At 44.7% G+C, this 23,509-nt stretch overlaps 2 protein-coding genes across 7 annotated transcripts in view; one reads left to right on the top strand and one right to left on the bottom strand.

Annotated features, from left to right (window-relative positions):
• The first annotated feature begins 2,457 nt into the window (after positions 1 to 2,457).
• Positions 2,458 to 13,609, top strand: si:dkey-164f24.2 (calphotin). Of its 5 annotated transcripts, XM_047341433.1 has the most exons (14): positions 2,459 to 2,658; positions 5,068 to 5,541; positions 9,178 to 9,225; positions 10,141 to 10,185; positions 10,311 to 10,595; positions 10,833 to 10,862; positions 11,022 to 11,081; positions 11,191 to 11,283; positions 11,714 to 11,758; positions 11,906 to 12,122; positions 12,159 to 12,238; positions 12,334 to 12,441; positions 12,576 to 12,653; positions 12,830 to 13,609. In XM_047341433.1, exons 1-13 carry the CDS (start codon positions 2,614 to 2,616, stop codon positions 12,636 to 12,638), a joined length of 1,593 nt encoding a protein of 530 aa, XP_047197389.1. In that variant the 5' UTR covers positions 2,459 to 2,613; the 3' UTR covers positions 12,639 to 12,653; positions 12,830 to 13,609. The 5 variants fall into 5 exon arrangements, with proteins under 5 accessions (XP_047197388.1, XP_047197390.1, XP_047197389.1 ...); XM_047341432.1 differs by having other exon boundaries at positions 2,458 to 2,658; positions 11,906 to 12,238; positions 12,744 to 13,609; XM_047341431.1 differs by having other exon boundaries at positions 11,906 to 12,238.
• Positions 13,610 to 14,579: 970 nt separating this feature from the next.
• gak (cyclin G associated kinase) overlaps positions 14,580 to 23,509 on the bottom strand; it is a 29,561-nt gene continuing 20,631 nt past the window's right edge. For both annotated transcript variants that reach the window (XM_047341332.1, XM_047341333.1), the window contains 18 exons: positions 22,692 to 22,741; positions 22,414 to 22,562; positions 22,129 to 22,251; positions 21,890 to 22,023; positions 21,608 to 21,802; positions 21,403 to 21,520; positions 21,125 to 21,204; positions 20,697 to 20,890; positions 20,408 to 20,581; positions 20,053 to 20,219; positions 19,688 to 19,937; positions 19,394 to 19,588; positions 18,853 to 18,990; positions 18,649 to 18,735; positions 18,303 to 18,557; positions 17,874 to 18,022; positions 17,019 to 17,195; positions 14,580 to 16,929 (listed from right to left, as the gene is read on the bottom strand). In XM_047341332.1, the coding sequence (XP_047197288.1) occupies positions 16,828 to 16,929; positions 17,019 to 17,195; positions 17,874 to 18,022; positions 18,303 to 18,557; positions 18,649 to 18,735; positions 18,853 to 18,990; positions 19,394 to 19,588; positions 19,688 to 19,937; positions 20,053 to 20,219; positions 20,408 to 20,581; positions 20,697 to 20,890; positions 21,125 to 21,204; positions 21,403 to 21,520; positions 21,608 to 21,802; positions 21,890 to 22,023; positions 22,129 to 22,251; positions 22,414 to 22,562; positions 22,692 to 22,741 (2,737 nt within the window). In that variant the 3' untranslated portion in view covers positions 14,580 to 16,827. The remainder of the gene's footprint in view (positions 16,930 to 17,018; positions 17,196 to 17,873; positions 18,023 to 18,302; positions 18,558 to 18,648; positions 18,736 to 18,852; positions 18,991 to 19,393; positions 19,589 to 19,687; positions 19,938 to 20,052; positions 20,220 to 20,407; positions 20,582 to 20,696; positions 20,891 to 21,124; positions 21,205 to 21,402; positions 21,521 to 21,607; positions 21,803 to 21,889; positions 22,024 to 22,128; positions 22,252 to 22,413; positions 22,563 to 22,691; positions 22,742 to 23,509) is intronic.

Below are 23,509 nucleotides of genomic sequence, written 5' to 3'. Positions count from 1 at the left end.
CTAACTAAACATGCTAACATGCTAAATTATAATTATAAATATATGGAAATAACATGTAAACACAGAGGATACATACATTTGGTTTGGCTGTCCACAATGACTCGAAATCAATATATAAGTCTTATTAAGCATAGCTGCACAAACCACAACCCCCAAGTTTTTTATCTTCTTTTGATACGACTGCTGATGTTCTTTGTTTTCCTTGTTTTCTCGTTTATATGTTTTTGTTTAAACGTGTTTGAAACAAGAGAAATATGCAATACAATAAAAGAAATAAAGGGTAAATACATGAGTTGCTAAGTATTTGGGGTTCCACACTGAATCCTCTCAGCTTACGGACGTGTCGGGAGTTATTTTGATATTTGCTGTGCGGTTACAGTTAACGTCCCAGTCACAGAAGCGTCAGTGGTTCAGTTCCTGCAGCAGCTGTACGTTATCTTGGGCCACAGTGACTATCATGGAAAGATCAACAGTTCAACAAAGACATGCTGGGGACATGTAAACAGCATGTGATCCACCTCTCTCACACACACACACACACACAGTGGAGGAGTGACTGAAAGTGGAGCCTTCAGGCAAGACTGCCACGTCGTACAACCTCAACGTAGTTTGTATATATAATACATACAGTAATGTAATATACAGCCAAACACTGAGATCCCTCCTATAAATATAAACTCAGCCCACACAGTCCCCTCACTGCACAACATGTGACGTATAGAAACATGCTCATGGCAGTCCACTTCATACACGACAGAATAACACATATATTTCTTCCGTGCTTTAATTATGTATGAGCATGGCTGCACCCAAGGAGCTGGGAGACAATGGGTGCTCACAGCGGAAGCAGTGCCCGGAGGCGTTGGGGGGCGTAGACACATGTACAAGCTTTCTCCTTGTTATTGTCTGGATCATACGTTCACCACAAGGAAAACTATTCTCCCCGGCTCCGGGATTTTAACGGATTGCTAAGAACTGACAGAAGAACACATTGTTTTCTACACAAGAGAGTCTGCACACGTGTGAAGGTTTTCTCTCAGTAACAGCTTTTATAATTAAATAACAGCATGATTTAAATTCTGTACATCGAAGAACTGACTCTGTATTTTAACGATCTAAGTGCACGATTATTTATGGTGCACGCAAATCCACGTCTGCTACTTTAACAGTCACTACGTCATGTTTGAAAAGGCGTGTGTGTGTGTGTGATTTGGTCATAAGATGCAATAAACCAATCACGGTGCCATTTCCCATTCCCTTTAAAAGCCAGATGTGGCTGCTCCTTGCTCTTATGATAGTGGACTTTAACATGCTGCACATATTTACCTCCAGCAAGGAGGTCATGTTGTCATGTGTTTGTCTGTTAGTCAGCAGGATCAGGCTAAAGCTACCGGAAGGATGACTGTGAAACTTGACGGAAGGGAAGAAGGAATTTGTTCTCACGTTGCTAAAAATTGTGAGAGGGGGTGTTTTTTTTACAATTTTTATTGATTTCTCTGCGAATAATTCATGAATCTTGATGGAACAAAACTGGTTATGGGACAGATTTTTATGAGTGTGGGAAATTTGTCGCCGATCCAAATACAAATATGGATCATGTGAATTTAAATGGTAAACTTTGCACATGAGCAGACCATGTGTGTTTACACTTATATCTTTGTGTCTGCCATTTTGAGAGCAGAGGTTACAGAGTGAGGACATTTTGGGAAAGTGGAGACATGTTGGTCGAAAATGTTCTGGTTACAGGACGTGTGTAATTTTGTCAAATGCCACTTAAACTTAAAAACATATTCTGCTCATTCCTGTTAAATATCTGTAACTAAAGTATTGTCAGTCACATGCTGGTCATAAAGCCTCCCTGGGAACAGAAATCCTTGAGTGTGAAGACTTTCTTTAAAGGGTTAGAATTCGGCTTGGGTTATCTTTAGGGCTATGCACACCATTGTGGTTCTATTCCTACAAGATCTTATCTTTTTATCCCTGTTGATAAATCCTCCTGCTGAGTTAAGTGGCTCAAACCCTATAGGTCTGTAAAGTAAACACATTACTAGGAGTGGGGGTCGAACCCACGCGGGCATTTGCTCATTGCACAAAGGGGCTGTGGAATGCATTATCCCAATGTGTGTGCGCACGATTGCACAGAAGAACCAGATCTCACTTTGCTTGTACACAGACAGAGACGTGATGTTGTTGCAGCGACAGGGAAACTCTCCAGCAGTCAAAACCTGAGACACAGAGAAACATGTGGATTTGTCGCCATGTGCTCGAAAACTGTTTTTTAATGATCAGAGAGAGGGGGTGGCGCTCAGTAGTTGCATAACACCAACCTCCTGCAGCCGCTTCATATACAAACTAATGCAACCATCCCGCTGAGTGGCCGCGCACGTGCACGTGTCTGGTGGGGTGTGTCCTCTCCCCCAGTCTCTGGTCTCTCTCTGGGTCTGCGTGCGTCCACGCCCCCCTCTCCAATCTTTCATCCCTGCGCTCTCATAGGTTATTGGCAAAGGTGTCGGGAGAACCGGGGGCTTTATAAGCATCCCCCGTGTTCCCTCGATCCCTCTGCCTGTGTCTTTTTTCTTCGCTTCTTTGTTGTTTCCACCAGCTCGCACCAAAATGCCCAGCAAGAGGAAGAAGAACAAGCGCCGCATGAGGAGGGTGGTAAGTGGGTGGCAGGCGACCGACTTTTCCCTCCACAGCTCGTTATCCTCACCGCGATCGTTGAATTCCTGCCGGATCTCGTAAGAACAGAAACAATAGAACAAGTTGGGACCGTCCACTTTTGGAAAATGGCCTCTGACCGTTTTGCGTTTTGAATCCATGCGTCTCGAAGCGTGTTTTTTCTTCCGAGATAAAAGAAACTTTCCCGCGACCCTGATCCATCCCAGATTGTTTGTGCGTAAAAATGCAATTAGTGATTCCGCTTTTGCATCAGGTTGGGTTTTGCAACCAAAACAACGTTTTGCCACAAACACCTTTTGACATATTGTGTCTTTGGAGGCATATTTTCTGTTTTGCAACAAACACCTGTTTTGCATCGATGCGTAAAACCAAATGTGAACAGAAAGGTGAGGAAAAACAAACCAGATGGTTTTTTTTGTTGCACAGTTTCTGAATTATTCAATTTTAGTAATTCTTCACTTGACTGCACACATTTACTCGCTGTTGTTGCAGCTCCCGCGACGCTCTCTGCTGCGAGGGGCCCTCCACGCTCTGTGCGTAAAACCTCGCCAGAATAGACTGATGTGCATCCAAAAACACTACATCTAAACTATTGATTATGTTCCAGTTGCACGACTCTTGCTTATGCTTCTATATTTATCTACAATAGACAAAAGATGGCTCATTTCTGTTTGCCTCACGTGCGCCATGTGCTCTCACGGTGCGCTTTGTGAGAATAAAAAAAAAAACGGAATCGAGATTTAAGGTTTATATTCGGTTTATCGTCGTTAATCGGTTAAAGGGACAGTTTGAACTTTTTCCCCAACAAATTTTATTTTGCAGAAACTAGGCCCCATGTCTCATCCACACACTTGCAGAATATGGTTACTGCTATTATTTCATTTCTCAATATGCTGAACCAGCAGAATTGGTTATATAATGTATATGAAATATGACTCCACGCCACTTCTCTTAGGTAACTGAGAAATATTTTACTTCTGAACATTCAGTGCCCAAGAGGGGGAGTGGGAGTGGGGGAGGGGAAACACAGTGAAAAGTTAACACAGAAGCTCCTTTTTGCCAGAGGGCAAAGGTTCCCCCCCCCCCCAAAAAAAAACACTTTCCAACCAGAATAAGTCATTGTTTCAAACCTATTGAACAATTTCAACTTTGAAATTGATAAATTGCTTCCCCCACTACAGTCTACCTCGAGGCCCAGCCCTCCTGAGACTTCACAGCATGGAGTCGAACGCATTCTTCCTCCAACCCCCTTCCGCCCTTCCCCCATGCCTCTGGGCTGGCTGGCCGGACTGACTCAACACCACACAACTGTATTTGGTAGTGTGTGTGGACTGGAGGAATGTCTTGCCTCAGGTTTTGCCAGACCGGAGCCTGCCTGCACAGTCTCCCCTGATTCTCAGTCTGCCAGTGACACTCAGATAAAAGTGGCCCCTGTGAAGTCACTCACACTGTGCTGCTATCTGCATTCTCCTGAGTTCATCAGAGCACAGGAAGGAGGTGACGGACACTTGGAGACACGCATGCACTCTCACTTTGAAAGTGTTTAGGCCTCCGTGGTACAGCCTCAGTCCTTTTGATTTACTGAGGTTTAAATATGTGATGTAATATTTGGATTTCGGCACAGCGAGCTGTTTGTGGGAGAAGAGAGTGAAAGCAAAGGTGAGGGAGGGGTTGTTTTGACTGGGGCTAGCTGCGCCATTGGCTTACAGTACTGCTCCAGGGCTGTGTCGGTCAAACAAAAGCATTTTCGGGGAGTGATTGTAACCTGATTATATCCTGATTATGATGTGATTAGGCCCACTGTCTGGCCCGCGGGGCACCCATCATTGGTGCTGACTCGCACGGTTTCCCTTCCCGCTTCACCAGACCTGTCAGGATGGCTCCGATTCAACTAATTGGCTCCCATTATCAAACTAGCTTTGCTGTGCCCACTCCCAGAAACCCTCAGCCCCACCCACCAATGGCCTGCGCTCCTAAAACCTCCATTGAAGCCAGAGGGGTTTGTTTTGTTTTTTGTCCAGAGCTGAAAAACATGCTGGACAGTGCCCGGGTTTGGTGGCATGCCTGGTATTCCTGCTGATAGAAGTGGGACTGACAACAACATAAGCAGTTTAACACTGTCCTCAGGAGCGTTCAAACCCCTTAAACGTGCATTTTCCACGCTCTCTATGCATTTCACCATCGTTATCAACCAGGTTTACACACTCAGAAACTCAGTTCTGTTTGTTTATGGCACACTAAGTTCCCTCAAAGGACTCGCGTGGAAAGATCGCAATCCGCTTTCCAACTTTAAAAGGTTCAGGTGTAAAAAAAAACATTGATTTGTCTCCTTAAATTGATTCCACTTTCATTTACTAATACTGTTTTTGTGTCTTCTTCTTTTTGCAGCAAGCCCAGAGGAGAGCCCTCGAAGAGCAATATGCAGGCCAGCCACCAGTCAAGGCAAGCCCGGGGATCGCAGTCAGTGCGCCCCCTGCAGCAAAGCCAGCGGCTAAAGCGCCGACACCAGTTCCAGTGAAGATCCCAGTGGCCGTTCCAGTGAAGATCCCAGTGGCTGTTCCCGTCGCCGTTCCAGTGGAGATCCCAGTGGCCGTTCCCATCCCCGCACCTGTTGTGGAGATCCCCAAAGAAGAACCAGTTGTGCAAGAACCCGTCGCAGAGCCCGTCCCAGTCCGAGTAGCGACACCAGAGCCTGAGGTCGTGGTGTTGGAACAGACTCCAGAAGTCCCGGTGGAAGTGCCGGCGCCGGTCATCGAAGAAGCGCCAGTCGTCGAGACTATCACAGTTGAGCCTTCCGAAGTCGCAGCTGACGTTGTTTGTGAAGCTGAACCCATCATTCCTGAAACAGAACCAGTAACTGAGGTAAGAACGTTTCTTTTTACACTTGATGTGACTGTTGGCGATTGGAAATGAAGAAATGTTTGTTAATTCATGGTCGGGAACATATTTCAGATTTGGTCGAACTTTCCCAAATCACTGGAGCCATATTGCAAAACCAGTTTTAGAAATGGCCACTCACCAAACTGGTTTCTTCTGGTACAGTGAGCTGTGTTGGGTTCAGCATGTTGAAATGCATGCAGTCACCATTTTACATGCGTGTTGGTCACATGTTGGAGAAATGAACATCACTTGGTTCCAATTTGCTTATGGTCTGCTATATAGAGACACTTTGTATGAGCAGTTTGTATATAATCCTATTTATATATTTGTGAGTTTGGTTTGTGTGAGTGGTTTGGAGGTTTTTTAGATGCCATTTGGTGAAATGGTTGTGCTGAAGGGAGGTGTGTGTGGGGGGAGGGTGAGGGGCCGAGGGAACAACATGTTCCATTTAGCGGAGAGGTGGAGAGTAGGAGAGCGAGCGCACAGAGCTTTCTTCAGCAGTCGTGTTACATTATCACCTTTCTGCTTAATGGAACTGCTTGTTTTTAATGAGATCTTTTGAATTTTAATGACAGTTGGAAGAAAAATGTGCTGTTTTGTCCTCTGCTGCTATTTTAAAGAGGCTGTTTGGTGATTGTTTTCGCACACGCTCCAGATCTGCTGTAGATCCATATCACGTAATTAGCTTTGCTCAAGATTGTTCGTACACCCCCCGAAGCTAAACACTGTCATTAGCGAGCTGTGAAACCATGGTCTCTGTTTCATCATGCTCATGTGTGGGGGAACAGAATGTTCTGTTTCAGCCTGGAGACTGACGCTCGCACAAGGTGCAAACGGCACATGCATGTACGTCTGTGTGCCCAGAGACACACACACACACGCTGCACGGCGGCCCCTATGTCTATAGTGTAAAAGAAGTGGGGGTGTTATCAGTGGCCTTTTCCAACGCTTTCCCCCTCAGTCCTGCTTGGATCCTCCCACCCTGGTCACGCATGTCATTTAGGAGGTTTGGTTTGCAGCCTCTAGCCTTGGACAGTTATTCTTTAACCACTGGTCTACAAAGGAGCACTAAAGACGCTTCTATAGGAGATGGGCGACACATCATTGTGTACTTGTTGAGCCGTGCCAGTATCCACCCCCTCCGCGCCTTGGTCTCAACCTCCCTCCTCTCCCCCCTTCCTCCCGTCCACCATACCTCCCATCTCCCCTCTCTCTCCCTTCTCGCCTTGCTTTCTGTCTGCTCCTTCACTGCTCGCAGTCAGGGCCACATTCAGACACTGAAAATTTGTCAGTTCAGATTAAACTAAACCGCAAACAAAAAGCAGTTGCAGTTTTGTTTATACTACTAGTTCTACTTTTATGAACTTTTTCTCAGATTTCAACTTGACTTTGATATTTAGCCAATTTGCACTTGCGGCCCCTCTGTGCCACCAAGTAGGTGTAGGCCACAATGGGGCTTGTGTTCAGCTGGCTCCGGGGCCAGAAGCCGGTGGCCCATCCACTCCTGGATGTCACCACGGAGAGTCAGGTGAGTGTAAACCCACCGCTCAATCCGGAGTCATGTTGTTATTTCTCTGTGGCCTGAAAGGGGGGTGGGCGCGGCTCCGGGCCGAGGCTGAACATTTTGTACCAGCTTGCCACCCCCCCCTCCTGGTTACTCGTGGCTTTCTCCTGTAAATTTGCTCTTCCTCTCGCCATTTGTTCCTTCCCTCCCACCACTTGTCTCCCCGTTCTTCCATCACCCTCCTCCTCCTCTCAGTCTATCCTATGGCCCCCCATTGGCTCATAGTGGCTCGTCTAATCAGCACGTGTATGAGTTCATCTACGTGTCCTCCTCGTTGCTTAGAGTAGAGGGAGGAGACGGACTATTGATTTCTATGTTTGGACGTGGGGGGGGGGGGTCTGTCAGTAGAAATGTGTAGTTCAGACCCTGGTATTTGTGAGGAGCTCACAGACAGCTGTTAGAACCTTTTTAAAGTCTGACAGACTTCTAGTGAAGGGTGCATCCAGTTCACCAACAGTGAAGGTGCACGTTAGCATATGATTGGTTTGCATATTTTATTTTATCACAGAAATTAAAAAGTGGGAAAAACTGAATTAAAGATGAAGATATAGGAAGTGAGACACAGTGTTAATTTAAAAGAAAAGCCTTTGTATAAATATATTAATTTGTTATGTTTCTGTGTCAACTGCAGAATCGCATCCCCCCTTTTTAAAGTCTTCGTTGGTCGTCAGAGATTCTAAAAAAGGCCAGAGTGAGAATCTGTATGTGTTGGCGTCTGTGCCAGAATCTAGTTGGAACATAAAGTTCCGTGCGTTAACTGTAGGTTCACTGTCGGCCTGCGTGAAGTGGAGCTGTTCCCAGATCAGCCTCGGTTTGTGCTCAATTTGTCTTTCAGTGGGGCGTGCGGGGCAGGATGTGTGTGCAGATCAGTTTGGTACAGAGTGTTCTGGGGCAGACTGGGGGGGGTGTGTCTACTGTATGTGGCCACACGTGTGTCAAGAGAAGGGAGGCCTATAGTCTATAGGCTCACTCCCCTATACGTCCCTCCGAGGCTATATATACTTTTACCCTGCTCAACCACACGTGCACACTTGTTTGCTTACTTGGCTTTTGTTCAAAAGTTGTTTTAAGTCCCACAGAAACTGACTCCTCACCCACAGTAGAACAAGAATAGATGTTTAAAGTCTTTTGTGAGACTTTACACACCTCTACTGTTTTATATATTCTATCTAGTGAGTGTTCAGCCTGTTCCTGACGGGCTGAAGCCGCCTGCGTGTTCTGGACTTGTCCTACATTGAAGAAGCGCTGGTACAACGCAGGCTGAATAATTTACTGTCAGACTGTGGAGATTTACAATATTTATGCGCTGCCCCCTATGATTGCTGCTGTGGCTCAGTCAACACGCTTGGCTGCACAGTGGAGGCCACCAGTGGCCATGTTGGCTACTGCCAGTGGTTCCAGCAAATCAATGGCAAAGGCTGTAATATGTGAAATGAGTGACTTCTATTATTATCAAGAGCAGTTTTTGAGTCTGGAAAATACTTATTTATATTATATTTAGATATTAATAATAACAATGAAGTCACACTCTTGAATTTCTTTCAAGTGTGTTTTGGAATAGGGGATTTAATGAGGTGAATATTTAGGTTTTGTGAGATGAGGGCGTAACAGCTTCCCATTGTGCAATTGGACGCAACATTCCTGTAGAGTATATAACGTGCCTGCCCCCTTCTCTCACACACATGCAAATCACACTTAAGGGAGCTGGTGCATTCGCTGCCAGTTAATTTATAGTCTGAAAACATTCTCGTTCTGGAAAGCGTTTCCTGTTCTGGACACGGTAATCCTGCTGAGTCTCAGTAGATTCTCTCTCTGCAGTTTGCCCGACAAACTTTTCTTTTAAAGGTCGTTTTGCTCCTGGCACATTTTTAGGACAGCTGTTTGCGCCCCTCGACCTTTGAAGAAAAAAGTCAAAACAGGATCACGGCAGCAGCATATTTAATTACCTGTAAATACATAATGTATCCCAGTAGGCGTTTTGTTGCCAGCTATTGTTTTATTAGATACGTTTATGATTGTTTTGCTGACTCATGAATAAACTCTCTCTCTCACAGGTTACACCCACAGCTGAGGCTCCAGAGGCAGCTCTAGCAGAGGCTGAGGTAAGACGCACACTCACAGCAGCGAGATTTATTGTAGACACCCCATAGTTCATAGTCTGTTTGCAAATGAAAAGCTGCATGTTCAACATTCATGCACGGAAACAAACGCCTGCAGAATTACAACAAAAACTTGTTCAGGCAGTATCTCTACGCCAGAGGCACATAACAGGTGTGAATGAGTGAGGGTAACTCCTCATGACACCTCTCCAGTGAGTCCTGCGTTAAGTGAACAGGGTTTTACAGCAGCAACCTGATGTGCCTTTTTAAAAGCAGCTCTACGTAGAACAGAACAACACATTGTCAGTCTAAAGGAAACTGCTGTAAGTTTTGGAGGATACATTTCAGGTTTTTCTGGAAAATCTAAAAAATGGCCGCAAAAAAGAACATGCTTAACTTTTCCAAATAAATAAAGCCGAAAATTACTCGTCTCATTTCTTTTATTAAAGGAGCACAGTAGACTGCATTCAGTGATTCAGCAACAAATCTCTACTTTTCTGGCAACGCGTGTCTGTGGGGGTTTTGCTCATATGTCAGACCAACTCGCTACGGAAGTGACGACAAAGGTTAAAACAAGGCTTAGTCACAGTTTCCTCATGTTTTATGAGATTACGGCAGCGGTAACTGGACAAGAGAGAAAGAAACCTTTTGAGTGGAAAAGTGTGTAAAAGTTTCTATGACTTGAACTTCAAAACAAACAACCACACTTTGCCTCTGGGCCATTTCTCTAAAATGTCATGTTCATTACTGACCAAAAACCACAGAATTATAGTTAATAAGGGATTTGATGTGATAGAAGTGCTGCAATTGACGTAAAAGCTCAAATTTGGCATTATTTTAAAATGACTTAATTTATTTGTCCATTTTTATCAATTTATCATTCTAGTCTTAACAGTTTTTTCATTTCTGGTTCTGCAGCTGCAGTCGGTTGAAGCCACAGTCGTAACCACAGAAACTGTAGAGGTAAGGCTGAGCTTTTTTCACGTCTGCATGGCTCCACATCACAGTAGATTGGTCATCTTGTCTGTCCAGGGTGTTGCACGTTGCATGGTTATTTAATGTGTGCTGTGTTGGATTCGCTCGTGCAGACGCATGATGTCTGCGAGACTGAAACAGAGGCTGCGCCCGTGGCAGAGGAAGTCTCAGTCGAAGTGGCCGTCACAGAAGAAACCACCTCGTTAGAGCCCGTAATGGAAGCTCCAGTGGAGCTCGTGGTAGAAGCACAAACTGAAGCCGTGGAGGAAATCGCAGAGGCACCTGAACAGATGACTGAAGCTGTCGTCAGTCCTGCAGCTGAGGACGACGCTGAAGTAGAAGTGTTGGCTGAAGAAGAGGCACCTGAAGAACTTGCTGAGCCCGTTACACTCGCAGAGGTGCCACGCTGATAAAACAATCTTCCTCCTCCCCCTCTTCTCTCGAGTTTCTGTCTTTCGGAGAATGTAGAGTGATAAAAGTTTAATGTGTTTTTTACATTTCATTGGTAGATAGTGTGCAGCATGCGTCTTAAATGTTTCATTAGTTATTGAGCATGCAATGTCATATATTCAATTTCAACATTTAATAGCAAACACAAAAGGCACATTATGACCTATTTGTTTTGTTTACATCAGGATGTTCCTGCATCGGTGGAAATCCCAATGGTGAGTATTTTTAAATCTTCCCCCAGTAAGAAAAGCTTTATGAAGTTAATTTTTACACATTTTACTTTAGTTTCTAAAGTAACTTTTAAATGAGTAGCAACACTTACTCAACATGTGTTATGCAAACTGACGTCCTGACCGAACCTGTTGTCTCTCCAGGTTCCAGCCGCCATGCCTGAGGCTCTGGTGGAAGAAACTCTCGTAGCTGAAGTCATTGAGGTAAAAATTTCAGATCTGATGCGTTACTTTTCTCCAAATCAGACATTTATGCTTTGACTTTATACTGTGTGCTTATTGGGTTGAACATCTCCCCCTCTGGTTCCCTCAGGCGCCTGCTGACACATTTGTTGATGACTTTGTTGTCACAAACTCTGCCATCGAAGTGGAGGTCGCCATTGCCGAGTCCGTCGCTGCCCAGGAGGTGAGACCGACACCCAGATGTTTATCACTGGGTTTATTGATGAGTGACACATGTTAAATCACATTTCATTTGCATCTGTAATCCAGATTATCCACTGAAACGGTACATGAATCCTGTGTCCACCAGGTGGCAGTCTGCAACAAATGCGTTGTAGTGTCTTTATGTAATTGGACTAAATGTGCTTTTAGGATTAAAAAAGTTACATGACAAATTCTTGACATGAATAAACATACAATATGAAAATATATAAAATAAGAGTTAAAAAGTAAAATTTCAAAATAAATTAAATGGTATTAAAGACATAAGATGAGAAACAGTAACAATGGAAAATGCTACAAAATATAAACAGCCATTGTTGCTGCTATTGATCTATTTAACATTGTATCTGTCGTAAATGAACAGTTTTGCTAAATTGTTTCTCTTTCTCCAGTTTGAGTCAATTGATGCTACACCCGCACCAACAGAGACCGAACAGGTAAGACTCAGCTTTTGAAGGTTCAACATAAATTAGGTCGTTTTGGTCTTTGGATGTTAAATCAGTGTCATCAACCACAAAATGCTCAATTATATGATAATTTTCTGTCTGTAGTTTCTAACCTGTTCCTCTCTCTGCTGTGTTCAGGAAATTGTGGCTGTGATTGATGCCCCCTGCGCCCTGGCGGAGCCTATGGATGTGACCCCCGCTGAGGTTGAGCTTAAACCCGAGGTTGAGCTTAAACCCGAGGTTGAGCTTAAACCCGAGGTTGAGTTTATACCCGAGGTTGAGGTTGAACTCGAGGTTGAGGTTGAACTCAAGCCTGAGCCTGTTCTTGAGCCCGAGCCTGTTCTTGAGCTTGCAGTTGAGCCTGAGCTTGCTGCGGCCCCTGAGCTTACAGTTGAGCCTGAGCTTGCTGCGGCCCCTGAGCTTGCAGTTGAGCCTGAGCTTGCTGCTGCCCCTGTATTGGAAATGATCATCGTAAGTTACTGTCTTGGTGACTGGCTAATCCATTTATATACATACTATAGCTATTAAAACACACACCACCGTTCTCTTCTCCGTGTCTTTCCCAGGATGCCCTGGCTGAGCAGAAATGTCTGGATGAGCTGAAGTCAGAGACGTGTGACATGCCGTGTCAGATGCAGCTCACTGTGGACTCTATGCAGCTCAAGTCAACAATGGTAAAGACATTCAATTAAAGACAAACGACAGAGCTGTAAACGTTGTTGTGGAGTAGAATGAGACATAATTAATTCACTTGTTTCACTTGCCAATGCTTGTGATCTCACCCGATCTGATGTCCTCTGTTGTTCAGGAGATGTCAGTGGAGACAGCGTTGAATGGACACATTGTTCCAGAGGTCTCCATCGAGGGCTAGAGCCACACAGTCTTTGTAAGTTGCTCCCGATATTGAATCAACCCATTATCACATAGATGACCTGTGTTTTTACAGCTGATCTGACAGTTGATCTTTAAATTCCAGATTCCCCTTTTGTCATTTTGAGGACTCGGAGTTCTAAATGGAGTCAGCCAGCCGTTGAGCTTTTTCATCTTTTTCTTTTTTTTTAGGGCTTGCAACGGAGCCGTCAGGAAATCGAAGGAATATCCACACTTTGAAGTGCCTTTCCTGCACTGGTTTCCCGTCAAAACACCAAACCAGATGCAACAAAACCCCAAAAATGCTGCATTTGATGCAGCAGAACAGACTGTTATTAGTTTGCAAAAACGGAAACAAACATATCGTGGCTCCTTTTTTTAAATCTGTTTCTCCCCCAAAGGCATGTACGGTGAATTTTGAGCAGCGGAAGCAGACGTTGTTGAGAGATGGAGATCCCTAGAGCAAGATAAACGGCAGCGCCTGGTATTTCTTATATATTCCTTCCTCTCGAGAACGTCTGCCTCCATTCTGCATCTACACTCAATGCATGTGAACACTGTAGCAGGGATGGAAGTGGCTAATTTGCACTTGGGCCTGTGTTCACACTTTTCTTGTTGTCACATCTCAGAATCACAGATTTTTTTGCTCTTGACCCGTTTACCTGGAGTCGGAGCTTCGAGCCTCTCCCCTCCTCTGTTCTCCTCTCTGCCTCCTGAGAGCCACTGCTTACATTAGTCCGATGCTTAAAAACGAGGGTTTTCTGGCGCCAGTGGCCTCTGGGAAAATGGCGGCTGTGGAGGGAGGAACTCGAGGTGTTTATTTTTTTTTTTTGCCTTCCCCCCCTCACTTTCTTCTTTTTTAATTTTTGTATAGAACATATGATGTGATACAGTTGTGTTCGAAGTCTGTAATCTGGCTGTTTGATGGTCTGACTAAATCCAACTTTGAAATAAAGCTGTAGTTCATCGTGATGCTGGCTTATGTGTTTACTTTTCATACACTGACACAAACTGTTGGGGAAACAAATACATTTAAAAAATGAAGAAATCAATTTATATACATATCCATCCAGTATCTATACCACTTAACCTTTTGAGGGTCACAGTGGGAGCTGGAGCTGTTGGGAAAGAAGTATTGTATTATATATATAAATACTAGATACAGTATATTCAGCCTAACTTCTAGACCAGATCTTTAGTTTTCAAAGATGATTTGTAGGAGATCATCTTTTTCTGATTTATCCTCTTATTACATGACTGATCTTAAACCATTGCTGATGTAACTCCTTGGTTTTCTGGCTCATGGGAAATGATTTTAATAAATTTTAGTGGGGGGGCAAAGAAAGCTAAATGACTATCAGCCCAGACTCTTGTCTGTCAGGGGAAATAACAACATATGGTGTACTTTGGTTTTGAGTCAATTGTTAATCAAGAATCTTCAATTAACTAACAGCTTGGTTCTTAGTTTAAAAAAAATAAAAAAATAGCTGATGAGACAGAGTGAATACATACTGACCAAAGTAAATGTTACATGAAGATGATTAAAGCCAGAACTGGAATGAGACTAACATGTTATTCTAATGAGGCCAAAGAACAGAAATTACTTCATATATATATATAATCAATACATGTATATAACTCAGAGCACATACCTCCACCAGCTCCCTCAAACTAAATCAAGCTGCACCAAACTACACTCATAGATATCAGTTCCTTAAATGTGCCAGATTAATTTTTTTAAATCAAGAATAATTAATTATTCCCTAAAATGTTAAAACTAATTCCAGGATCCAGACCAAACTTTTAATTATTTCTCAGCCCATGTCCGATCCTTCCAAGTTGTGGAAATCTGTTCAGTAGTCTGTTAATCCTGCTGACAAACAAACCAATAAGAGTTGAAGGTAATCATCAATAAGGACAAAGAAACACCAAACTCCTTAACTCAGATCAAAAGAGTTTTATTTGTTTTTGCATTGAAATCTACATTCATATTAGTATGATGTAATTTGGTTCAGTAAACACTGCCAGTACGTGGTTTTACAAGCCTCCCTCTTTATACTGATGATCACGCTGTCAAGAGTTTCAACTGAATTTCAAGCGTTAGTTGATTTTTTTAATTTTATTTTTCCAGCGTCTTACGTAGGTTTTACTGGCCCCTCGTGTTGGAATTGTAGCAAAAAGTCAAAACAGAAGGAACGACTTCAGAAAAGAACGAAACAAAAAAGAAAAAATGATAAAACACATACCACATAACAACAGAGAGGATATATATATATTTGTAAAAGCACATTCGTATTCATAATAGATGCTTTGGAATGAAACAAGCGACAAGAGGCTGTGATCAACCAACAACTGTCCTATTTGCACTCAGCACATTCCACTTATATATTATCTGATTTTCTCTTCTTTTACTTGTGCCATCAATATGCATGAATACATGTCATCATAACGCCCCCACACTCCCAAAAAAAACCCAATAATAAATAGGAAAACAGGTGATTCGATTGGTCCATGAGGTAAAATGTGAAACGATAAAAAAAAAATAGGTTGGAAAGAAACAAAAAACAAACGTGGCTGAAATAATGAAGCTAATGAAGAAAAGATTGTGACAGAAAAGCATCGTGTGTAACAATGGTTTCATTGTCTACTCCAGAAACACACACTCACACATACAGACTCACACACACCCACTCACACAGGCTGTAATCTCAACAAAGCCACTTGATGGATGATGATGTTTTTATATTTACAATCAATGTGATAAGTAAAAAAAAAAAAAAGCTCAACACAGGAGCCCCCACCCCCAAAAATAATAAAACCAGATTAAATCACCATGTTCTCTCTTCTCTTTTTGATCTCCTCCTATAAACTGACCATCCACTGAACGAGGCTCAGGTTTACTGAGACAAACAGAGGGGGTTATAAAGGATGGCCATGTGGAGATGCTTCAGAAGTGACAAGCTGTGAGAGAGGCAGAGGCAGAGACATCTGCCCCTCAGGTAGACTCAGTTTCTGCTACAAGAAAAAGAGCACTTCAATTAAAAAAAATCAAAAAAAAAAGAGCCACCGCCCATTGGGACTACCCTGGTTTGGGAATCAAACACGCCCACCCCCTGTCGTTGGGAGAGCATGCAGTCGCGACGCTACACGGTGTAGCCCGAGTGGGTGGAATTCAAAGAGCACTTCAAAAAACAACACACGGCCCGCTTGGGTTTATATGGGGCTCCGAAAGAAGTTCAGCTCCGTCGTCAGGAGTTCAGGATGCAGGTTTTCACATCAGCCTGAGCAGTGTGTGTGTGTGTGTGTGTGTGTGTGTGTGTAGCAATAACTGCAATGGTACAAGCAGCACTAGTAGTGTTCAGCAGGCAATCGTCTCGTCCTTCTGGAGAGGAAATGGCTCAAACCCCGACCAAGCGTTGACCCCAAAAGGTGCAGCAGAAGCACTTTAAAAGTTTTGACGTGTTTTATCCTCAGATATTCTGCAGTAAGAGTTCAGGACTGTTCCTGTCCGTCGCTTGCTGTGGCCGCTACGTTCCGAGATTCATCAGCAATGTTTGTTACTTTTTGAGGCAGCTGAGCTTCAAAATGTTTAAATCATGTTTTGAAAATTGCCATTTTTTTTTACCAGTAAAATAAACGACTGGTTGTCTGCAAAGGTGCCAAGCACAGATGACAAACCTACAAGCCACAGCCAAAATTTCCAGCATTTTATTAGTGAGGGGTAAATAAATCTTATTTTTTGTTTTTAATCGGAATACCACTGTGTTGATAATCATCTGCGTAGTTTCAAAAGTCTTTCTATTTTCCTATTTCTTTCCCACCGTGTCTTCTTGGTGTGATTGTCACCCGTTCCTCCTTCCGTTGCAGCACCACTCAGGCAGTCGTACAGGTAGGCAGTGAGTTTAAGAACGATCACAACATTTAACTGGCACTTTAATAACCAGTGAGGATTATTTTTTTTTAACTACAGCCAGGCATGAAACAAAAGGTCTTTTTTCCTTGACTGTAGGAACAGAAGAACGTAAAGAAGGAATAAGGGAGTGAAGGGAATGGTAGAGAGGACACCTCTCAGAGGCTCTTTGCCCCCTAAGGCCCAATGTGGGCTCAGTCCTGTCTTATCTGGCCCGGTCTAACCCCTTGTCTGGTTAGGCCGAATCCAGTCCAGTCGAGCTGGGATCCAGACCAGGCTTTTAGAAGAGTGCTTTGGATCCCTGGTTCTCAAACTCTGACCAGGCGTCGTTCAGTTCCATGAAGATCATCTTAGCGTAGTGTTCATAGGGCTGGTCTGTCGCCTGCGGAGAGAGGGAGGGTATACGTTTGAATCCTCAAATCAGCGTCTGTTGTTGTTCCTGACCCGGCTGAATGCGTGTTAACACTGTACCTTATCTGGATGGACAATCAGCACAGCCTTTCTGTAGTACTTCTTCACATGGTCGGGGGTCACCAGGTCGGCCATGCCCACAGGCCTCCAGCGGGTTTCTCCCTCCCACAGCACCGTGTGCAGCGTCGACAGCAGCGCGCGGATGTTTCGCTCCTTCCCTTCGATCCAATCCAAGATCTGATGCGGCAGGACAATGAAACAAACGTTAATATTATTTTATCAGGGCAAGTGCAAACATTGTCTGGCACTACAAAGACGAGAAAAGCTGCCATGTTGGCCTCTCTAATCAGCCTTTTGGAAAGTAACCATCTACTGTGCAGTTGAAGAGCAGCAGAAGTAAGGTGAGGTATTTTCTTTCTTGGACCAACAATGAGGTGGAACTGATACAGACATTGAGTGTTGACAACGTCTTCATTCACTGATAATCGAGTAGTGACTCACAAGATCGACCAGGAAGCGATTGCAGGTGACTGCATCATCGTTTCCAAACTAAAACAGGACCAGCAGCATTTCAAAAGTTCCTGAGTTTAGAGGCTCGAAATCTCCAGAGTAGTGTGGACGGAAGGTAAAAACCGTGGCAACAGTGATGTGTTTTAAAACGAAAACTTAGAGGTATGTTTCTATTACACACACTCACGCCAGGAAGCTGCCACTGGAGGTGAATGACCTGTCCTATGTAACCTCAATGTGAGACAGACTATCACTGCAAGATCAAGATGTATTGTTATCTAAAGATCAAACTGATCCACCTCCTGCCACAAGGCACTGCATCATATCTGCATTTCATCTCCTCAGGAATGGGTTTCGAGCAGCGTGTGTATAACACGTCCCCCACACATGCTTTCAGTTTGTTACCTGCAGTTTGAGCGGATCCATGTCTTTTGTAATCTCCTGTCTTCTCATTTCCGCGATGGTCCTTGGTCCCTTCTTATCAAGCTTAGAGGCGAAACCCTGAGTCGACAGCAGGTCCTCAAAATCGTCCTGCTTTACCTTCGGCTTGGGGCCTGCGTTCACAACACGGCACAGAGAAATGAGGAGTCTGACAGGAAATTGTGTTTGAATAAAAAGATGCACGCAGACTTTGTTACACAAGATGAGGCATTTTTGGAGAAGATTGAAGAAACAACATCCTAACTTTCTGTGATAATCTTAAACAACTGAATGAAATGATGTCGAGCTGCAGCATCGAATCTCTTTTTCAAGTGGTTGATATTATATCTACACTTCCTGCATGATCCACAACTCCAGCATCAAATCACTTCCCCTCTACTCAGCGTTTCGTACCGAATCCAGGCCCACGCACGCCTCTGTCCTCTCTCCCGCCGATGACACTAGAGAAGCTGAGGTTGTAGTTAGGCTTGATGGGCTGTGCGGCTGCAGGCTGAGATGCTGAGGATGCTTTGGGTACGGATCCCGATCCCGAAATCCACGGTTTGCCCTGGGCTGCGGCGGCGGCTCTACCGGACTGCCAGGGCTGCCCTTGAGCCTTGGTGGAGGAGGAAGCAGAGGAGGGAGGAGCCTTCGTGCTAAAAGAAGGTCCTGAAACATGGAGGAATGATAGTTAGTTAACAACGGTACACTTTCCCTTCCTGGAAGACTGCTAACTGAATATCTGAGCAGGAGAACTTACCAGGTAAATTGGAACCCAGGTTTCCGAGGTCGGCAAAGGGGTCAAAGGTCTGAGACTTGGCCTTTGACATGGACGACCCACCAGCAGCTACAGGCAGAGGGACAACAAGTGAGTTAGAACTGTTGAGGTTTACAGTTTTCTAGGCAACACTGAAGACTTATAGGGATCAGTAAACCATCAGCTCCACAATGTTCCTCCACCTACCTGTACTGGTGTAGCTGGGTTTGCTGCTGGTGCTACTCATGCCAGTTTTGGTGCCGGCTGCCCAGCTGTCCCACCCGCCCAGCAGGTCCGGCTGGCTGGCGGATGATGTCATCTTTGGGGCATCATTTACAAGCTTATCTGTGAAGACACAAAGGACCAAAGTATCACCAATTCTGATTCTTTAAGATGTTACGATTAGACATCGATTAGCCCATGATCCATGGTTTAGAATTCTTAATATTTCAAAAGTTTCAACAACTTCTAAGTCTTTTTAAGTCAGTTCTGCTCTTCTCACAGGAGATTGTACCCGTTCACCAAAGTAACATGGAGCAAAAAAAGACATTGAGGCTGAGGAGTGGGAGTGAAGGAGGAAACATTCTCTCTTTTCCACACGTTGAACCATCAACCTTATTTTGAAGCTGTTGTTTTAAGGTGTAATCGATCATCATATCTCCGGGTCGCAGACACTGAGATATGATGAGGCGTCAGAAGAACATTGGACAGTTGTGACAGATTTAATGCTGAGTGATGTCCAACTTACTGAGGTTGAAGAGGCTGGTGTTGGAAGCTGGAGTGGGATTACTGTGACCTGAACTGAACCCGCTGGTGGCTGAGCTATCAGAACCCAACAAGTCTCCAAACAGGTCCGGTCCGGAGGCCTGCCGAGACGAGCCCACGCTGGAGCCGACACCGGAGCCGGACCCCATCCCAAACGGATCAAACAGGTCGCCCGTGGCTGCAACACAGACATGGAGTGGGGGGAGAAAACACATTCAAGACATCTGGAAGATTTTTACAATAGTGCAATCGTCACGTATTAAGCCTGGAGCCTTACGTTTTGAGTCTGGTGTGGTCTCAGTGAAGAACAAGTCTTCCTGCCCTGCTCCGGTCTGACCAGCAGGGGGTGCAAACAGATCGTTGAGGAGGTCGCTGTTGCTGGATGCAGCTTTCATTCCTCCCTGGACTCCTTGTTGAGGAGCAGAGGAGGAGGTGGAGGACGCGGAGGGAGGCTCAGGGTCAGAGTGGAGGCCCAAGAGATCCGCTGTGCCACCGACAGGAGCTTCCTGGGCGGCAGGGGGGGGAGTCTAGGGGGAGATAGGGACACCAGGAAGAGTTCACATTAGTGAAGTGATGGAGGAAGAAAAGAACGCCTTACTGTATTACTGGCATGCTATAATCAGCCATGCAAGACTTCCCCACCTCAAAGTCAGCATCAAATAGTGGTTCGCTGGGGTCACGTGACAGCGGCTCCCCCCCGGGGGCAGAGTAGGAGTAGGACTCTCCCTCTGATTGATCACTCATGTCCTCCTGTTCGTTCATGGATCCCCCTGCTTGACTGTCTGAGGCGTCCTGGGGGCCGCTCACATCTACACATACAAGAAATTATGGGCATCTTAAAGGAATGTTTTTTTCTTTGGAATCATTCCGAGGGGGAAATCGAGAGGTTACATACTGTTTTATAGCTCCACAGCTCTCTCTCTCCTGTTTAGACAGCAGGATATTAACCAGAATACTAAAGAATGTTAAAGGCAAGTGGAGCTTTACAAGAACGTACCTTCCCAATCCAGTGTCTGGAAGAAGTTGTTAGCGTTGGTATCTGTGCTCCCGGGAGATTCTGGTTCTGGCTCTGGTTCTGTTGCACTGGAGCCGTCTGGAGTCTGCACCGGCTGAGACGCCTCTGAATCATAAAATGCTGAGGAGCCTGGCTGACGAGGCAGCTCCGGTTTACCTACAGTGAATGAGGTTTAATATAAAGTTCATATTTAGAAGTGAATTGGAAAAACTGTAAAATAACTTTCCCCCCAAAATGGCTTGAGCAATGGATGGAGACAAATGTCACTTACCGAATTTGCTGAGGATCTCTTGCTGTTCGTCACGAGAGGAGAATAGGATTTTGGGGTTGAGGCCCTTGGTTTGGAAGCTCTCCCACGGCGGGCTCTTAGCGCTGGGTCGGTCCCTGGGTTCCATGTCAATGTCTAAGTTCACCTGGAACAGGTCCGGGTACTTCTCCTGGATGTCACAGGCGTCCAAGTCGTACCTGACAGGAGGAACAGGTAGATGAGAAATAAGTTAACAGAGAGACCACATTACAAGCTTGATAAGAGCAGTACTTCTTACTACTGATGTTGATGTAAACGTTAAGAACTGTGGTTGGACCTCTACAACAGAAGAGTCAGCCACCAGTCTTATTAGAAAAGATTATGGTACCAAGAAGGAAGTATGAAGTTTGGAGCAGTGCCGTTGTTTCCATGGATCAGGGCTGTGTACTCACTTGTTAAACTTGACATTGGTCGCATTTCTGGGCACAAAGCCTGTGTGGAACTGGATCTGAAACATTTTCATGGATGCCATCTGAAACAGAATGGAATTCAAAATGTGATATACAATGAATGCAACTATGCTATCTGCTATGTCTCTGGTTGTGGGTTCATTTCCAGTCAAGCCTGTGTGTAAGTGTGTGTAAGTGTGTGTGTGTGTGTGTGTGTGTGTGTGTGTGTGTGTGTGTGTGTGTGTGTGTGTGTGTGTGTGTGTGTGTGTGTGTGTGTGTACCTTGGCCTGCAGACGCCCTCCCAGTGTAGATCTTGCATGATAGATCACCACCAGTACATCTCCTTGGACTGACACATTGAGTGGAATCTCCGCTCTCCCATCCTCCATCTTAAAATCCCTGAAAAGAGATGAAAGCAAAAGTTTGAGCCACATTTCTTCCATGTATGTGAATTTGTTTGGCGTCCTGTTGTCTGCGTTATCTTACTTCATCTTGTCGTATTCCTGTGACGTGGTGAGGACCCTCTCATCTCCAACGTAGACTTCGCAGAACGGCCTGCACCCGTTACGCTGCTTGTTGAACAGCGGCACCGGCGTCATGATGATGGAGCGGATGGTTATGGGCTTGCTGTGGGGGATGATGGGCTCCTCGGCCATCATGTCACACATATACTCGATATACCTGCAACAATCAAAAGCAAGACGAGGCTCATGTATTTTTTCATAAACACAGAATATATTTTATGTCTGTGTTTTTTTTTTTCCCTACCTCTTGTGAGAGGGTGCTATGCCAGGAGGGCATCTCTTCATTGAGAACATGTAGACGGCTGCCTCAGCTGTGGTGAAAAGGCGACAGAAACACAGGAAGGAGCAAACTGCCACGGCGGACGCTGCCCTGCCGTCCTACAGACAGAGGAAAAGGTCACAATCAGAGACATTGCCGAATTTGTCCTTCTCCTTACGAGGGAGGACACAGCCATCGATCAGTAGTCTAGTAAGGTTACGTACCAGACAGTGTACTATACAGATGTTCCTCTGGTCTTGTTTGAGCCATAGATGCATGTTTTTACACACACTGTAGAGACTGCGGAGGTTGGGGGCACGACGCACCTGCCAGTTACACTCTGAGACCTACGTGAACAAAGAAAGATAAACCCCTGAATAAAGTAACCCTCCTCAGAAGACCTCTGCTGTTATTGGTTCAGTGTAAACAAACCACTCATTCACAGTGAGGATTTGGGACAAGGGAGTTTGGTTCTACACACTAAAGAGGTGCACACACACACGTCATACCCTGTTGTGGAATCGTGACGGCCTGTAGGATCGTTTGGAGAGGTTGTAGACAGCGTAGTGTCCAGCGTGACGTGAATCTAGGAACAGACGGACGTCCTCAATGTTGTTCTTTATTGCCGACTCCACCCCCTCTGCTGGGAAGGACATGACTGCACAAAGACAGACACACAAGCACGAGAAGCATGTGTAACTGTTAGATTGTTTGTCACATCCCTTTCATTCAAGCTGTAGGCACTGGATTATTCTGTAGTATGTTTCATGGAAGGTATCAATCCTACCTGCTATTCTAGATGTGATGTAAGAAATATCCAGGTCTCCTTTGGCATAGCTGTAAGAGAACATATAAGTGCACTTATTATGAATAGTGTCGGTTCACAACAAAAGGAGGGAGACCAAAACACAAACCTACACTAGAAATAAGAAGGGAAATCAAACAGTGTGACTAAGGTCTACGAGCCGGCACAAACACAGCCATTCCCAAAGCTTAGTAACACTCCAAAGCTTTGAATTACTGTATACTAACATGACCCTGGGTACATGAGTGATTGGACATGTCTGCAAAGGGGCTGCCTGCCACACAACACCACATTTCAACCGATTTCGATGAAGGCAGCAAATACACAAAATTAGATCAAGACAGTCCTCAGTTTATATTTCCTCATGCATCCGGCAGCTGCTTAATGTCACATGGGATTAGACTGAAAAGAAGCTCCATCATGTTAAGTCTTATTAGAAGTTAATTACAGTAGAAATTAGGTTACGCTGGATTTGACAACAAAACCAAATCATACGAGATCAAACAATGACGGCAGCAAAAACAATGCAGCATGATTTCTACTGTTAATTAAAACTTAGTAGAGACAAACAAACTGGAGGCCAAGCAAAGAAACTCCTCTATCTACGCTGGTTACGCTAATTTTTGTATCTGTATGGTGTTAATACACACAGATGCATGTTGCTGGAATGGTGATTTAGTAAGCAGGGGAGCAAGATTACAACCTTTACTCTACCATTCATTCACTCACTCACTCATTCAGACCAGACAGCTAAACGTAAAACATTTCTCTGTCCTTTTTCTTTGCCCTGCATTCATTCA

This window comes from Hippoglossus stenolepis, chromosome 9 (assembly GCF_022539355.2).
Source record: "Hippoglossus stenolepis isolate QCI-W04-F060 chromosome 9, HSTE1.2, whole genome shotgun sequence".
NCBI classification, from domain to species: Eukaryota; Metazoa; Chordata; class Actinopteri; order Pleuronectiformes; family Pleuronectidae; genus Hippoglossus; species Hippoglossus stenolepis.
This window is presented reverse-complemented; position numbering and strand designations above follow the sequence as displayed.